This window comes from Ictalurus punctatus, chromosome 12 (genome assembly GCF_001660625.3).
Source record: "Ictalurus punctatus breed USDA103 chromosome 12, Coco_2.0, whole genome shotgun sequence".
NCBI classification, from domain to species: Eukaryota; Metazoa; Chordata; class Actinopteri; order Siluriformes; family Ictaluridae; genus Ictalurus; species Ictalurus punctatus.
This window is the reverse complement of record NC_030427.2, coordinates 24,427,881-24,447,336: the sequence shown is the minus strand read 5'-3', so window position 1 is coordinate 24,447,336 and position 19,456 is coordinate 24,427,881. Positions and strand designations below refer to the sequence as shown.

The window sequence follows — 19,456 nt, the reverse complement described above, 5'->3', positions numbered from 1 at the left end:
CACCACAGTCTTTCAAGGTCATTGACTTTGATGGAAGGCTGGAGATGCTTGGTAGGATGGTAATGGGTCATTTCAAGGTTGTTAGGCAGAGGATGTGTTTTCTTTCACAATTTTGTTTTGCTACAGATTCTCCCTTCAAGCACGACTAATTCCACCATTCCCCACTGGTATTGGGTTATTAAACAGTATAGGAATTGGAGTTTGTTGCTTAACTGGATTTTCAGGATTCCATCATTTGATCTCCATTTGTTGTAGAGTAACAGTCAGGCTTTGGCTAAATATCTCAGTCTGTGATAATCACAAACATGTGGAGTCTATTTTCTGGATGTGCCCATGCCTGTGATCTTATGCATTCTGAATCAGAGCCACTAGCAGCAGATGCAGTATTTGGCTCCCGTTTTGTGCTTGTGGTAAGAGTTTGATAAATCTAGCACTCATGGTCCATGTCGAGTGGGTTGTTTCAGCCATTAGTCAGAACTGCTACCATATTTCAAATGGTGCTATCAAGGAGTTCCAGACATATCTGCACAATTTTTCAGTACAGTGAGTGAGTTAACATTACATTGAATGATATTTGGAGAAATTATATTATTATATACATGTATATACACTGGGCAGATATTGACCTCATAGTACAAATAGAGTGTGGATTTGGACATTCAAATGATGCTTGATGTTTGTTTTGCATCTGATTATGAAAGTTATACTACGTATGCCCTTAAATAACTTATTTGTCAGTGCATAAGAGTATATTGTCCAGATAAAATGCTGATATTTAAAGTAAAAATAGTTATTTATCTACAATATACATTTTTTTATGCAACCATTTTGCTCTTCTTATTTAAACTACATCCCTGATTTTAATGCTTGTGACTGCCAGCATTCAAACCTGGCTCATATCTTTCGTGCTTGGCTTTCTGAGCTGCCATAATGGCTCCCTGCTTCTTGCTGGCGAAATACAGAAGATCATGTGGAGCTCTGAACATGTTGCTTAGCATGCTGTTTAACCATTCCACTTTTGTCATTTATGTAAATCCGCCCTGATCTGTTCAAATCATCAAACAATGGCAGCTCTATTGTTAGGTCCGCTCATTATCTCAGAATCAGCAGTGGATTGCTCATATATGGATTATTCTCAACTCAGATGCTGAGTTTAGTTCTGATGCTATTGCTTCAGTGTGTTTAAGATTAGGATTTATGTCATGTTATGTCATGTATGTACATGTTTTTGTTGCCAGTTGGATGTAATTGTGTTAATAGCACAAATGATGTAATCATCATTATCATCAACAGCCCTATCATCATCATCATCATCATCATCATCATCATCATCATCATCATCATCACCACCAGGACCACCATCATCAGCATCATTAGTCCCATCATCAATGTCATTATCATTACCACTGGACTCAGTGTTGCCAAGATCTTCAGCTTTTTCTTCTTTCTTCTTCTGGGACTTCAGTTCCTTCAAAAGCTCAATAAGAAAAAAATAAAAAATGCATAAAATGCAAAAACAACAACAACAACAACAACAACAACAACAACAACAACTAACAAACAAATTAAAAAAGAGCTAAACTTCAAAAATATTTTAGTATAATGAATGCATTATACCAAATCATAACTTCTACCTCATTTCTTTTAAAAGTGTGGTGGGTTTTGCTAAATGTACTAAATAATTAATACAAAAGTAAAATAATAAAATAATCGAACAAATTAAATCATTTCTAGATTTCAAATAATTTTATTAAATATGTTTACCTCCATTATGCCAACTAGCTGATCATGTTTGGTAGCCACAAATGTTCTGTTTGTTTTGACATGATTCAATGGTAAGGCTTTATTGGGATAGTCTGCTTCAGACACATACAGTATATAGACTATTAAAGCAACTGATTATCAACAATATGACAAACAATGTTAATCTATCTTTCAGTGTTTCAATAGAGTCAATGTGGACTGAATTTGAAATTTTGAAATTATATAGATTATGTACTAAACATGAACAGTCATAAACCTCAGCTTTGTAATAAAGTGGAAGTCTATAAAACATGATAGTGTATAGAGTGTGTACAGCTTATCTGTGAAACATCAACAACATTAGTTGATAGGCCAATTGTTGTCAGTCACATGACTGGTTGTTGTCAATCTGGTTGTTGTATAGACCATTTGTTGGACAATCCAAATAAAATGCTATGGATTAAATAATTCGATCAGTTTTGAACAGTATTTGGATACAATGGTTTGTTCATTCATATTGTTCATATTGAAGTTGGGAGACGTAGATGTTCTATATCGAAATAAGTGTGTTATAGGCTTTAAAAACTCAGGGTAAGCCTTTTTCTTGCTATGCCTCTAAGCTAAGAGGTGGGTTTGTGTGATTCTTTAAAGAAAGATAGTAGGTGTGCTGATGGACAGGCTGTCCTACACTATGAATTGTGTTAAATTCAGCATTACACAAAGACAGTGTGCTTCCGCCTAAAAAAATGCCAAGAGTGATAAAGAGCTGAGGACTAGGCTGTGCCAGGCAGTTTTGTTATGTGAGGTTTAGCTACCACCAGGGCTTTTCAGGGATTTCAGTTTGGACTTGATAAAGTGGCTTTCTCTCCCACCGCCTGATTATGCTTCATGGCTCTTTTACTTCTAGTCTGAAACCTGGCGTATTATGTATTATTGCTTACTATTCTATAAAAGTAAGTTAACTATCAGTAATATACAGTACACGAATATACCAAATGACTACCATGCATAAGACCTTCATGACAAAGTAATTAAACTTACAGAAATATATCAAAATCCTTACTAAAAAAAAGTGTCAGAGGTTATAATTACAGCTTTTGACACTTTTGATTGTGCTGTGTTGTGTTTTCCAGGCTAACTTACATTTAAAAAATTGACAACAACTGACTTCATGGCTCAGTGTACTTCTAAAGTGACATAAATATGAAAAAAATTGCTATTTCTAATAACCATTACTAAATACAGATGAGTCCACAATTGGGGTGACATTTAGCTGTTGTAACTCTTAAATATTAACCTTAAAAACCTTTTTTTCAATGGTGGTGTTTTGCACTTAAATGAAGTATTGAAAGTATACAGTTAAATTGGCAGGGTTGAGTTAGCATAGAATTAGCAAATACACAGAATGTGCTCAACTATCATCCATGCTAATGCCAGGAGGACATTAAGGAATTGCTAACAATTTCTTAAATTTTTTATGGATGATTCCAATTGTGGAATCTACCAACCAATCAACCAACAAACCAACCAACCAACCAATCAATCAATCAATCAATCAATCAATCAATCAATCAATCAAACAGCCAATTAATTGAGAACTCTGTCATGACTTTATCACAAGTATATATATATATATATATATATATATATATATATATATATATATATATATATATATATATATATATAATATAATATATGTAACCTTCACTATGTAACAGTGTTATACAACATACATTTTTCAAGCAGAGCTCAGGAAAGACCTTTTTTTTGGACTTTTTTTTGGCATTGCTGCCACAGAGATCCAGAGTCTCCAGTTCAATCCTGAGCTCAGGTTACTGTCTGTGTGGAGTTTGTGTCCATGTGGGTTTTCTCCAGGTGTTTCTCCACCTCCCAAAAAAACAGGCCTAGATTGGAAATGCTAAATTGCTGCTAGTTTTGTGTCCATGTTGCCATGTGAAGGATTGTTGTTCCATGTAATGTGTACTCCTGCCTCACACCTAGTGTTCCTGGGATAGGCTCTGGATCCACCAATGCTGACCAGGACAGAGTTACTGAAAATAAATGAATGAATAAATGAATGAATGAATGGATGAATTCACAGTTCTTTGACACAAAAATACCAGAACACTACAAAGTCAGTTATGATATTATGTAATTCAGTACAGTATTATATTTACAGAATAAGCATATATTTATAAATGTTAATTTATGTTTCTGCCAATTATTTATATGTAGGTGTCATGTAGCCAGATAAATACCCTTAAGACACTCCATAATTATAATCATAAAGCTACACAGACATAAAATTTAAGAGAGGTAAGAGAAGCACTTAATCATTTTGTTTACCACAGATTTTAATGACTCCATATAGCGTTTAAGTATAATTAGTCTTTTTTCATGTCCTTGGATTGATTCTATTTTAATGTTGCAAAATATGAGACTAATCACAACACCATCTGTAGAACGTAGTCGAGGAGAAAAGACACTGGTCGCAGAAGATCAAAGCATATGCTGGAGTGATGTGAACGGGATGTTAATCAGAACAGCAGCTTGGCGCCTGTAAACCTGCTGTTTGTGCACCATGCAGACCACTGAACCGACAGACCCCATGCTGTGTCTCTCTCTCCCTCCCTCTGTTTGATCCAGTAAGTTTTATTTAGTTACAGTATTGTCAGCGCATCATCAAGAGTACAAGAACTCCCATTAAGAGATCTGAGATGTGTTTCACAGTTTAAGTGACAAAACTATTTTGTCTGAATTTCTCTCTTACACACAAACACATGCTCAGACGCATCATCATGATGTCAGCTCTTCCACCCCCTGCTTCCTTCTCTGACTAATGTAATTTTTTTTCCAAAGGGCAGATTCCCTGCAAGTATCAGCTTCACTCCTCATTCCATCCGTCTTTCTTTACATCTGCAATTGTTTTCCTCCCTGATAGGATGAAATATATGTAATCGAGGAGTTTGTTCAGATGTCTCGAGGCGGGCTGCATTGTTGACTGTGACTCCTACTGTGACCCATTCTTCATGACTGATGATCAGTCCATCCCTGAAGCCATAGGTTTAGTCAGCGATGGCTGGTCGTAACATTAGATGTGAGGGCTATCAATAGGTCAATGATAAAACTATTAGATTGGAGCGGTGCATTACATCACAAGGTTTCTTAGATGGCATATATATATATATATATATATATATATATATATATATATATATATATATATATATATATATATATATATACACACACACACACACACACACACACACACACACACACACAGAGTACTGCAAAGAAATGCTGTAGATCAAAGATGCCTTCAAAATAATTTAATTAAAACAATATAATAATCAATGGTAATATTTGATGTGATAATTTTTTTAAATAAAAATAAAATTATTAGTGTCCAGTACGATTTGTGCAGTTTTATAAGGAAAGGAGCTGTAAGTTGAAGAAATCTTGAAGAACCAGCCACAGTTCCTCTGGAGACTTTGACCGTCGCACTTGCTTCTTATTTTTGCAGCCTTCATTGTGTTTTTCGTCTGAAAAGTGGTCTCTTATGTAATACGCTGCTTTCTTTAATAACATACAAACACTTTTCTGTAACATTTAATTTTGTGCTAGAAAACTAATGTTTGTGAATCTTTGGGAAAATGTTTGGGAATTTTTTTTTTTGATGATAAAGAAGTCATAAAAGAAAAATCTGTAGCAAAGTTTGTACTAAACAAAACAGGGTGCCTAAAACTTTTGCACATTACTGTATATAAATAATCTGTGTAGATGCAAAAAAAATTAAATCTTATATACATGTCTTTGAAAGGCAGGCCACCCATTTATCACAGCTCCCCCTGAGTCTAGTCCAGAGTTGAAGCACCTAGTGTGTGTGTGGCACCCAGTGTGTTGTCACTACATTTCTGCAGGTGCTCCACAACTCCATTCTGGTTACCTCTATCAGTGGGCAATCCCTCATAAACTAAAAGATCAAGAAAGTGTTGCTTAATTAAATCAGTGGTGAACCTGCTACATGCAATCAACACAGCAGTTCAAAGACATCAGCAGGTGGAACCTTGGCAGAGCGTCAAAAGATTGCCTGTGATTGCATGTTTGGACTGTTTTGTCCTTGGAGCTGTGCTGGCTCTTTTAAATCCTCCACCCTCCCTCTCTACCTAATTAGTCTTTGGCTATAGTGTTAATGGTGCTTGAGATTAGACTTGATTTATTCTTGTGTGTCAGAATAAACGGAGACTCAGCAGCCGAGGATTTGTATGCACACAGGGTAGCTAGAAAGCTACAGTTCTAAGTGAAGAACGAACGTTTCTGAAATTGGTGCGGGAAGAATAAAGGACAAAGGATTTTGTGTGTCTGTCTCCACAAGGCTAGGGCTAAACAGTATGCGCTTTGTGCTTTGTGTGCGAGTGGCTCAAGCTGTCACTGGGTGCCTCATCGCTCCCCTCCATGTTTGGGCGAAAGTCTGTTTTCTCTCTCTCTTTCTCTCTCTCTCTGTACAGTGCAGTGCTGTCTTATTTTAACAATAGAAGAGCACAGACTTCAGGCAGACTGCAGTCCTCTGTCTGTCTTTTGTCTGAATAGCTGGTTAACGGTTTGAAGGTTTTGTCTGTTCGTATTTTTGTGAACGTGTGTGCATTTTTTGAACACATATGATTGCTTTAAGATTGCATGTGAAGCATGGCTTCACAGTCAATTTTATTGAAAAATACTGTTTGCATTGCTTCAGTGGATCTCGTGCTTGAGTGGAAATTCTCAGCTGGATACTGTAGATTTGTGCCTGCTGTAATCATAAAGACTGTCCTGTGCTCACTCCAGGATCTCTTATTCACAATATGCTCATAGTCAACATGCTCCCAACATACTTAGTATTGTTTGACTTTACAATATACAGTTGTAGAAGAGTAATGATCAATAATTCAACTAACCAGTTTCATTCAGAAGGAGATAGGTTCCCTTTCAAGTCTGGTTCTTCTTAAGCATTCTTCCTCATGTCATGTTCCTTGACACTGGTGCTATTTCTATAGGGATGTAAATATAAATCTATATCAGGATGGTTTGTTACAATGCCTAGTGTAAAAAGTTCTATAAACTAAATTGAATTCATGGGTGTAGATTTTCTTTGAACTTTGGGTGGGGGGGATTTGATATACCTGCAGTGTTATTACATAATTTCCCTCTGATTAACTATAATTTTTATATATCCATCCATTCATCCATCCATCCATCTATCCTTCTATTGTCCACAAGCATTTATGATCAAATGATTGTTTCATTTAAAACAAATTACACAGATTTGAAGATATTCACACTGCATGCGTCGATTCCATCAAAGCTTCACGTCACTTAAGAATGTTCCAATACCCGAAAACAGAGCAATCTACAATAGACCTGGGCCATCTGTGAACAGAAGACAGCGCAACATGACAACCACTGCGAACAACCTTGTTGTTGATAATAATGGGAACTCTTAAAATAAAATTTAGCTAACATAACACAAGGCTGTTTTTCGCTATCATGTTATATTGATAGTTATGACTAAATTGCGATGAATTAGCTTGGTAGACACAGTATATGTGGAGTATCGTTAGCTAAATTACACCATATTATCGTACCTCCTTCTGAGTACATATTTAATTTTGTTTACTGTCCGTCTTGGATCAGTAATGCATAATAGTCTGCTGGGCAGCGCTTTTCTTCATCTTCAATGCTACCTGTGGTCTCCCAGTCAAATGGCACTAATCAGGTGTTGTGTTGTGAGGTAATAGTAAAAGCATTACCAACTTGTGCAATGGAGGAGGGCTTTTAGTATTTTTATCTGATGTATTATGACAAATTCAGTTGATCATGTTATTAATATTGGAGGGTGTGGGGTAGGGGTGGGGTAATCGCTGGTTCTTATTATTAGGTGGGTTAACTACACCCCTGATTGTATTTAAAACTCAACAATGCCAGTTGTCATTGGCTAAAAATCCAAAAGCATAAATGGTCCTGCTTTTTGGGTTTTGGAAGGACAGCATTATTTTCCTCTAGTCTGAACTATAGTAAGGATCTGTGAAGTTATGCATTTTGTGATTGCTATTGCCCATTTTTAGTGTTTTAGGGTTATCTTACTCACAAGGACAAAACACAAGAACAAAATCTGTTCAAAAGACAGATTGCAAAATAAGATCCTTTAGGCTCTCTTAGCTACTCTTATTGCAAAACTGCAAAACCTTTCTGGGTGCTTCCTGAGTGCTTACACAATATTTAACAACTTTTGAGTTGTTAAAATTGTCAGTCTGACTGATAGTGCTTCTAAAATCATTGGAGAAGACTCCATGCTGTTATGACAGATATTTTTCTGAAGAATTCAGACTTTATTTTACAGTAGCTTGACAAACTACACAATAGCTCATAGTGCTAAATAAATGTATGCCACTTTCTGTGTAGGAGGTTAATAAGTGTATTTTTACAATCTCACTGACCTCTCAAGTGAACTTATTGAGTTTAAGTGAGCTCATTTAATTTCATTGTTTTCAAATAGCTGTCTACTTAGCCAGCATATGCTGTGCATATTTTTTTCTTCTTCTAAAACTAGAAAATAATTTTTGAAAGGTGAAAGTAGTTTTTGCAAGGTTGTGTTCATTCTTTCAGCGAGTCAGTGCTTATGGAACGTGGAATTCCCCAACCATTCCCATTGCCACTGCTATCATACACTATCTGCTGCTATCACATGATAGTGGTATGAAATATGGTGTGGAGACGTTGAGGAGAACAGTTTACTGGATGAGACTGAGAGTACAAGCATGCCCGCAATCATGCTATTATTGTGCTGATTTCTCCATGCATTGGCTAAATGGGTGCTACATTAGATTAGGTGTACATTTCTTTGTGTCTTGAAGTGTACTTGGGCTCCCAAGAGTGAAAGTGTTTGCTTTAGGATACTTTTATATCATTTCCCTTTTTAAATCTGAAATGGTAAGAAATGCTGATTTGTTCTTTTCAAATGTCAAATTCACTGAATCATAACACTAAATATAACCTGTGTTGATTTAAATGTCTGCCTGTCTGCCTACTCCTGCGTGGTGATGAAGAGAATAGAGATAGGAAAAGATATCAGAAACAGGAAAACGTTATGGCATTTTGATTGAAGATTATAAAAATTTAAACTGTTTTAGGATCCTATATATATACACGATTGTATAATACTAAATGTTCCTATGGTCATGTCCACAATACTTTTAGTTTCACTGTAGTTACCAATTGTTTTTATAATAGTTACTGAATAATATGCTTTAAGATAAATAGCTAAATAATAAGCAGGAAGTACGAGTTAGTTTAATGATATGTTTTGTTTATATAAATTTTCTATGTACCTGTGTGAAATAGAGTTGCGACAAGCGACATCTGAATTGAGATTTTCTAAATTCTAGGCAGATAAGGTATTCCGCAATAAAGTGACAAATGATTGACTTGAGTGATTCCTCGGACAAATCCTATAGAGCTTGTAGTCTGACATTCCACAATAACAATTTTAGTTCGGCCCTGTATGTCGTTCCGATTTATTGTTTGATGCGGTGAAAGAAAGTGAAAGAAAAACATGGTATAACCATGGTTTCTTCTCATTTATGACCTCTTATTAAATGTGTATAGAGATATCAGGGAGTAAAATAAAACTTAATGCATTACTGAATTTGTGTTTAACTAGTTAGCTTTACAAGCAAGTAGTTTGGCTACTATCAATTCTCATAGGATGCAAACAGTAGTGGTTGCTATATAGCAACAAGACCCAAACTACAAGTGACTTGTCACTTGCTATTGTTAATGTAGGGTTGGGGTACCGATGAATTGTGAGAACAGGGATGAATGGTGACATGAACTAACGAGGTCAGTCTTACCTTCAGGTTGTCTTCAAATGGGCCCTCCTAAGACAGTCCCAGATTAATGGATGAAAGATGGTGGTAAATCAATGGTTCAGATTATGTGCTAGTGCTATAAAAGGTTTTGAGTTCAGATACAAGAGCTGTCATAGAGCCATGTTTGAGCCCATGACGAAAGCCTCTCTTTCAACTGCTTAGCCATTTGATCGGATTGGATTCTACATTGTTTTTAAGACCCAACACATAAAAGTAAGTGTCTGTGCCTTATCCACCCCTGTAGTTTAATGAGGCTGAAGAGAATCTTGGGGAGAATAAGCCTTTTTTGATGTTGCACGACATCCCAAATGAGGCATGTAATGCCCCTTCACAAAAGGGATGACACGCCTCTGCTTGGTACAGATCAATATAAATCTGAGATTGTTGAGCTCATTTCTTGTTCATGAGAATCATGATGTTCTCCCTAACAAAATACAGTGCAACACTGACGAATCTCTTTTTCTGTGGAACGCCATGTGGTGCAAGAATCCTTCACCTCTCCAATATGCCTCATTCGCTACATGCTGACAAGAAAATTTGGTCAACCACAAAGGAATCAGAAAAAAAAAAATGCTCTGAAGAGGCCTATTTGTGGAGGTTTTTTTTTTTTTTTTTTTTTTTTTTTACCTTTCTGCTTCTGTTAAGGATACCTACAGGGGGCTCCAGAAAATAAACCTTCAGATCTCTATCATTACCCCCAAGCTGTTTGATCTCCATGGTTGAAAATCAGTCCAGCATGGATCACTTTGTATGAGCCAGATAGCACTGCACGCTGACCTCACCGTATGGTGTGTACTCTTGAAAAAGGAAATCCAATCTGTTTTATGAAAGACTTGCCTTCTCATGTAGGCCTTGGAGATGAGGATGAGACCGGGGATTGCAATGATGGATGATATATCTCGATATCTCTGGTCAGAAGGCTTGGCCTTGTACTTGAATTGTTTCATTTTGCTCTCTGGCCCATGCTGTTTTAGCTATTTTAGGAGCAGCTGAAAGAAATTTTATACAAAGCCATTGGCAAATGTAAAGCAGCCTCAATGTCTGTCTGCGAAAATGTGAACCATGCACAGATTTTACTGCTCTTCACAATGGGACTGAAACAAAAAAATCACACACTATGAAAAGCAGAACAGACTGTAGGGTGACTTTTGGCAAGGAAAGACTGGTGTGATAGAGCCATGTGGGATGCTTAATTTTCAGGTGAAAGATATTCAGACATGCCAGCCAGGTCTTCCCATGTGGGAGCCTTGTAACACCTATGAACCATGTGCCATAAGCTCCTAAATATGTGTGGCTCTTCCAGTCATGTGCATTCACTTGGACATGGACAGAGAAGAGAGGCTGCAGAGGGGAAAAAATCTCATTACCAATTTGGAAATGATTTTGCACAGATCTGTTTTCCTGGCATGGAGGAACAATGCACTATGGGAAATCTCTGACCCTGTGGCTGTCAGCAATAGGAGGCTGGTTTTTGATAGCTGCTAAACAGATGAAAAAAAATTGTGTTCTGTGAATAAGACACAGGCTTTACTGGCACAAGACTGGCAATTACTTACCATCCTCAACTGATGACCTTTCTTCCAATATACACAGGCAATTGAAGTGCATTGGATTATTAAACAGAATACATGGTGGAGATTATAATTGACCTGCTGTTTATATGGAAGACAGAAAAGCACTATGTTAAAAAAAAAAAAAATTGAAAATTGAAAATGGTGACTTCTAAATGATTGTTAGTTACTTAATTAGTAGTAGGATTACATAAAATACTATCGACAGCTAAGTTTTTGCTCTGGGTGTGAAAATGATCTAGCTTATATAAGTGTGCAAATGGCAGGCCATCACTGGATAAAAACATAATAATACTGAATAAATAACTAATGCTGTTGCAAATCCATCAGCAAACATAAAGTGTTGCCACTGGCACAAAAAGACAGGATGCACATACAGGAAACACTTTACTGGTCAAATATCCAAAAATACAATGCAAGGTCCATGGTGTGGGAAATGAAGATCAAAAAATTCAACAACAGATTTCACAACAATATTTTCACATGCTAAGTGTGTGAAGACTCCCTGAACGGATTTGTTTAAATAAATAATAATAATAAAAAAAGAAGCATTTTACCTCTCTTGGATAGTTTATTCTGTTTATATACATTGGTATTTTAGTCCAATTTTAACCATAGAACAGCATTTTATCAGTTTTTCTTTAAAAACACAGACTTTCACAGTACTTGCTTATAAAAATGATCTCAGTCTGTGATTTATGTTACTGGTGGAGATTTTGACCTACTTGGCCATTAAATAAATTGCTAATTACACAATACAGTATATTATCATTTCAATCAAACCTGTATTTTTATTGTGTCTTGATTTTATGCTACAAAATATTGCATTAGGCAGAAAAAGAAAATCCGCTTTATCAGTTCATTTTCTTAACATCGGGTTTGTGTAAAGACAAGTGCCTGATGAAAAGGGAGGAGTCTAGACACAACTTAAACTCTCCAGTCCCTAAGGCTCTAAACAAGAAAATTCTGGCAACCTCTGAGATGCAAGCTGCAAGATTTGCAGTTGTGGGGGTGGAGGGGGTGTTGTTTGGGATATTCAGAGTCACCAGCTCTGAATAAGGCCTATAGTGAATTACATTTAATTGTCTTGTTACTTTTCTTTTGCTGACTTTGATTAAAATATGAAAATATGACATATGAAAAAAATACTGTATTTCACTTTGTTCATTTTTTTTTTTTCACATCATATCCTCGGCTCTATCATGCTTCTATTTTTTAATGTTTTAATGAATCAACAATGCTGCTGGGAAAAGGCAACGCATGAATTAACTCCAGCCTTAACTACTCTCCTGTTCTCGTATTTTTTTCTCCCGCTTGGCACCTCTTGGCAATGGATGGCAGGTGCCCTCTCCAATTTAGCATCTGATTATAGTGTGCACTTCCCTGGTGTCCTGTAGCCTGTGGATAACCATGACACCCTGTGACACCCTCATAAATTACCCAGGGCACCTGCTGGGGCTCAGGATGAAAAGGATGCAGCTCTCCTGGGGGGTGATCACACAGCTCCCATGATGGAAGACCAGTTGAGACGATCAGCTTTTGCCTTGCCAAGAGTGTTTATCTCTATCACTCTCTAACTCTGTGTCTGTCCTCAAGAATCAAATCCTAATTTTTCAGGATCACCATACAGCAAACTGCTTTGGGAATAAGACGAAAATGGGTGGCCACACGATTATTGTAGTCAACAGCATATCTAGTTAAGTAAAGAAAAATAGAAATCAAGTATGAGAAGTATGCCTTCCAGCTTATTTTTTCTTCTTATCTCAGTGATAAAGCTGTGTGTCTAGGCAATTGTGGATGTTCTTGCTCTGTCTCTACCATTTGGTCCAGGTTCTTGAGGTTACTATTGATCTTTATCGACCGTGAGGCTGCGGCTTCAGCTGCAGGCTAATTCTGTCCATTGCTTCTTCCACTGACATTTTTATTTCCTTCCCTCACCTTTATCGAGTAGGGCTATAAAGCAAGCCTTCAAAGAGCTCCTGTCCTCCCTGGCCCTTGGTAAATCACTCTCCAGCCCAGGCACTTTATGGTGTAGGTACACGAGTACTGAGTTAAGAGTCTCATGGAGTCATCCAAAGGCCACGCAACTACACTGATGTTTTATTTTTAAGAAAAGACTTTACAACCAATACTTGGCAAGACCCCATCATCAAAGAGAATCATGTCATGTTGAAACTATGCTATAAAACTGAAAAATAAATTGCTGGTACATTGTCAATGATATCAGAATAGATTTTGCTTTGAAGTTGCAAAAGCTGTTTCAAAGCAGAATCCAGATGCACCCAGCAGACATAATGTGACTGTAGACCCTGTGGCCAGAAAAGGAGGTAGTGAATTTTTGAGAAAGCTGGAGAGAATGGTGGACTAAGAAAACAAGGCTTTTTTTTTTTTTTTTTAGCTTACACTGACCCACTTTCCCGAAGCAACCATGCCACTGAAGCAGTCTCTTTCGGTCACTTCTCGCTTTGCTCTGTGTATGCAGCTTTTTTCTGCCAAATCCATCAGCAATGGCAATCATTTACTGTCCATCATCCCTGATACACTTACCTCCCTGTGAGTGCTTTTATAGCATTCCTGGGAATAGAGGAATATTGATTTAGGAAATGATCATTCTATTTAATGGTAGATCAAGTGTTTGGTTCCTAGTAGTTCCTAGTGTTGTCAAGCACATCTATATCATTAGCATTAATTGAACTCTTTAAATGAAGAGCATTTGATCCATTCAATTGCTGTAATTCAACAGGAAAATTTTTGTCACTTTATATATAAGTTGTTGAACACATCAAAGTAACTTATTTACAGTGCTTTATGAGTAGCTGGTGTAAGTGAGTCAATAAAAACTAAATTGTGTAATGTCCCAGCCTATAATATTGGCTTGACAAATATTGTTAAAATGGCAGGTCTAATGCTTGTTAAGAATCACAAAACTGTACATTTGTTAAGACTATACACTAAATGTTGCATCATTTCAGCATGTCTTATTCTTTCTGACAGGGCCCTGGGGCAGGTGTATGGGCAGCGAGTGTGGTCCAGGTGGGAGTCAGAGCAGAGCGGTGTGGTGTGCCCACTCAGAGGGCTGGACTACTCTTCATGCCAACTGTCCACAGAGCGAGCGGCCTGATAACCAACAGACATGTTTCCGCGTCTGTGACTGGCACAAGGAGCTGTATGACTGGCAGCTGGGGGCGTGGAACCAGTGTGTGCCTGTATCCCTGCGCAACCCTGCAGTAACACGGCCAGCGGTGTGCACACGAGGTGAGGAAGGCATCCAGACCCGTGAGGTGGCCTGTGTCCAGAAAAGCAACAGTGCACCCGCAGAAGATGCCATCTGTGAATACTTTGAGCCCAAGCCGAGGCTGGAGCAGGCCTGTCTCATCCCATGCCCACAGGATTGTGTTGTCTCTGAGTTTTCTCCATGGAGCTTATGCTCAAAGACATGTGGTATAGGATTGCAGTACCGAGTCCGGTCTGTCCTTTCTCCACCTCTCTTTGGTGGCTCGGCTTGCCCCAATCTTACTGAGTTCGAAACCTGTCATGAAGAAGAATGTGAGGGTGAGGAGAGTATGTACAGCATCAAGGTAGGATCCTGGGGGGACTGCAGTATGCCCCCTTCACGCCAGGCCAGGCAAGTGGAAGAAACCCAGCCTGAACCACCTGACCAACCCAAAAGACTAGAAAGACCTGACCGACCCAAACGACCAGATAGACCTGACAGACCCAAACGTAAGGACCGGCCAAATCGCCCAGATCGACCAAAACGTAAGGATCAACCAAATCGTCCAGACAAACCGAATCGCCCAGATCGACCAAAACGTCCAGACAGACCAAAACGTCCAGACAGACCAAATCGCAAGGACAAACAAAATCGTCCTGACAGACCAAATCAGCAAGAAAGGAATCAAGCAAGGCAAGAACGACAAGCCAAAAGGCGTAAGAACAAGGAGCTGAAAAGAGCTAAAGAGGAACGGGTAAGGGACAGAGTGCGGGTGAAGGACCCAGAGACTCGAGAACTCATCAAGAAGAAGAGGACAAGGAACCGGCTAAACCGACAGGGTGGAAAGTTCTGGAATCTGCAAGTGGGCTACCAAACCAGGGAGGTGACATGTGTGCACAAGAATGGGACCACAGCAGTACTGAGGTTAGTCTCACTCAAGCCTTTTTCAAGTCAGACCAGATGTGGACTGATTTGATATATTTTACATAATGCCTGTATAACATGTTTCAACAAATTTTGCCAATACTGTAGGTTCACATCACACCAGATAACTTGGTAACAGTTTTTATACCGCAGTTTAGTTGTTATTCTCAATTCTGATTGAAAGGTGTTCATTTTCTTTAACAGCAATTCTGACAGTAGTTTGGCTTCGAGGCACATCATGGGTTTATGTAATAACATTAAGGAGATGGTTCTAATACATTACCATTTCTAGGGTAATAACTTATATAGTTATAAAGTTTATTTACCATTTATGGAAGGAGTCTCCTGTGTCAGTGCTTTGAAACTGTCAGAGAAAAGGTTGTCCCTTTAATTTTTTTTTTTTTTAACATGGGAAAGCCTTCACGACAGACAAAAAGACAAGCTGCAATTGTGTAATCTTATTAATGTCAAAGAGAGATAACGCTATAACAGGAACTAACTTGTCTTGCAAGTGTTCCATGACATTAAATGTAACTATAAATGGATAAAAACTATGATGTGTTGTTCATTAATAAATTGATCATTCAATCATTGACAAATTGCTGTGTTATAAGAGGAATAAAACACTACAGGATGTGCTGCTATTGGAAAATAATCAGCTTTCTGGTGGTAACAGTAACTCCCTACTTGTCATTTCGAAAGAATAAGTAGTTTTTTAGTATTATTTTATTATTATAATTATATAATATATAATTATATAATAATGTAATGTTATTATTTATTTATCATATAGCAGTTATTTACTCTTATTTGATCACCCTTAGAAAAAAAAAAGTTTATTTAAGGTTTTTTACGGACTCAATTGGACAGTTCTTATCTTACCAGAATGGTTCTACTTGGAACCCTTTCTGATACAGAGACACTGTAGGGGTTTAGTTCCTTCTGGCTACTAATATTGATTGATGGGTGGTTTTTCTTCTCTGATCTGAAATACGTATTATGCATTTTCCTTTCTATTTTTATTTATTCATCCTTACTCCATTATTAAAATATGGACAGATTGATTTATTTAGCACTCAATACATTTTCTTGCACCTTATTTTCTTTTAGAGATGTTAAAATGTATGCATCTCTACAGCAAAATATTTTGATTACTGCACTTGCTTGACAAATTCCATTTTGAAGTGAAGCCAAAAGCATTAATTCAAGGAAACATGCTTGTGCAGTGTTTCTAGTAAAGTCCACTGAGTAATTTTATCTTCAGAAACATGCCTCAAAGCTGTGGAAGGTTATTTTGAATGTCTTGATGGTTATGAATAATGTAGTATTGCATCACAGCTCCAGGGTCTCTGGTTTGATCCTGAGCTTGAGGGTTATTGTCCATCTGGGTTTCCTCCAGGTTCTCTGGTTTCTTCCCACCTCTTAAAATAGGCCTCGAGGTGGATTGGATACGCTACACTGTCTCTAGGTGTGAAAGTGTTTGTGTATGGTGCCCTGTGATGGACTGGTATCCCATACAGGGTGTATTCCTACTTCATGCCCAGTGATTCCGGGATAGGCCCGGGATCCATCACAACCCTGATCAGGAATGAATTAATGACCGACTTGACTGAATGAAAATGAATAATAATGGTCAATAATGCGTTATGAGTAAAGTCCTACTGAAACTCATCTGCTCTTCCTCGTATCTTATTATGATCAGAAACGTGCGTGCATCTGCGATAGAATGTGGTCTAACTGTGGTGGAACTGTTATATAAGAGAGAGAGAGAGAGAGAGAGAGAGAGAGAGAGAGAGAGAGAGAGAGAGAGAGAGAGAGAGAGAGAGAGAGAGAGAGAGAGAGAGTGCACAAGTTAAAGTAAACTGTAAATGTGCGGGGCTTTGAAAATTTCTTAATCAACAAACCTCAAGAATTTGAACAGGGTAATTAAAACACAGCAGGAGGTGAAATTCTTCCACCCATGATTCTCTTAGGACCTGCTGAGAGGAACACAGTTTTAATCATTCTATGGAAAATTGGGTTTGATATCTGTTAATTAAAATTCATGAAAGTCATATGCCGATGCATATCTAATTCACGCACAAAAAGAAATCCTGAGAAAGAAAAAAAACCCTATCAAGAATTTGGGTCAGAGTATAAGCAACATTACGATTTTGTGTCTGAAAATTCTGTGAACTATCACAGGTTTGATATGTATCAGTGATTATATAACATGCAGTTGAGAGACTCAAGTATGTAAGCACAGTGTTTAATTTGAGCAAATCCAATCATAATTGTAATGCATAGCATAGATCAAAGCACAGGCTGGTAGGGTCATGAGAGGAATATCCATAATAATAAATGATAAGTTAGGGTCAAGAGATCATAAAGAACATGGAAATATAAACTTTAAAACAAGGCTCGATAATGCACAAAACAACTGACTTCGCATAAAAACAAAGGAAGAGGAGAGAAGAAATAAACAAACTAATTAAAGGCTAAACTGAGAACAGGTGCACACATTAGGTAACAGACCAATGAGACAACAGGGATGGGGACATAAAAAACAAACAAACAAAAAAAAACAAACAAACAAAAAATACAACAACCCAAAGGCACATGGCAATGTACACAGTCAAATCAAGACATGAGAACAGAGCTGATCATGCTGGGAATAGCATGCTGAGAGAGGAGATATGTGAGATGTTATTTCAATCCAACATTTAAGAGATTATAGGATTTTTTATCACTCACCATTTTCCATCAATGTTCAATGTCATACAGTATTAATGGGAAATCCTGCACAGATGTAGTGAAGACAGTAAACTTTGGACTCCATGCTTCAAAACACAATCCAGCTACACTGTTATCTCACCTAGTTAGCAGTGTATGAGATGCCAAGCACAATTATGGGTTTCTCATTAAAGTTAAAGCTTTGGAACCTGATCTATTTGAGCAGAGTGCAGATGAGGAGGTAAGAGAGCTGGACAGACTAAACGACTAACGTGAAGCTGCATCTCTCTTTTTAGGTAGAGATGAAGTGAGGGTTGCAACCAAAATGTCATTAAAAAAATAGACCTTGGATGCCAATGAATGTTTATACTGCTAATAATACAAATGACAATAAGACATATGGGGATGTTCTAAAATCAACTGTACAGTTATAGTGTTCTAAAATCAGAGGCGCTTGTGTGTCAGAGATACTGCCTGCTAAGTAGAGAACACAGCTGGAAAATTTCATTAAGTAGTAACGGCTTTGTTCTTCTCTTCTTCTGCAGTTTGTGCGATCAGCAAACACTTCCAGTCACATATCAGGCTTGTGTCACCACCAAGGACTGCGAGGTTACCGAGTGGTCTGAATGGTCATCCTGTTCAAAAGAATGCTACGATCTGAACGGTCCTAAGGGTCAGCGCACACGCAATCGCCATGTTCAGCAGTTCAATGTGGGTGGAGGAGCTGAGTGTCCCGGTCTGGAGGAATCTGAGCCATGTTCTCCTCAGGGGGATGGAGTTCCACCATGTGTGGCGTAAGTAATGCAGGCTTTCTCATGTCTGCAGCATAAAAGCACCTGCCATGTGTCTGTATGTGGGATTCTTTAGATAGCCGCTACTCCCCAGCAATTTCAACCATTTCTTTTGAAATTGACATTGATTTAAATCAACTATTGCAGTGAAACCATAAACACATTGTCCTCCCAGTAGGATTATTGATGTAATGGCATGCTGAGGTGTGTGTTTGGTACTATATTAACAGCTAACAGCAGTTTGGCCTGGTGTTAACAGTGGGGAGAGAAATAATAAGCCTCTCTTCATGCCTGTCATCTGTTTGGGGGGATTTTTTTGCAGATTGTGTGTGAGGAAAAACACAGACGGAGGAGCTGATGGAGGGTTGGGGAGGGGAGTCAGGACCGGCATGCTGGCATGCTGCCAAAATGGAAGGGGGAGGTGATGAATGGGGAGTGTCGGAGAGGACAGGCGATGTGGTGTCTAATCTGATCTCCACCACAGATGGGCCAGTCCATGCTCTATCACTCACTGTCTCTCTGGGAGAGGTGTGTGTGTCATTCAGAATTAGCCCCAGCTGGTCCGAACTCTCGTTGAGTTGTGCCATGTAG

The 19,456-nt window shown here is 38.1% G+C and overlaps 1 protein-coding gene across 1 annotated transcript in view; it reads left to right on the top strand.

Annotated features, from left to right (window-relative positions):
• The window catches only part of thsd7aa (thrombospondin, type I, domain containing 7Aa), a 117,275-nt gene that overhangs the window by 29,236 nt on the left and 68,583 nt on the right, over positions 1–19,456 (top strand). The window contains exons 2-3 of the mRNA XM_053684297.1: positions 14,219–15,362; positions 18,620–18,868. Coding sequence (XP_053540272.1) covers positions 14,219–15,362; positions 18,620–18,868 — 1,393 coding nt within the window. The remainder of the gene's footprint in view (positions 1–14,218; positions 15,363–18,619; positions 18,869–19,456) is intronic.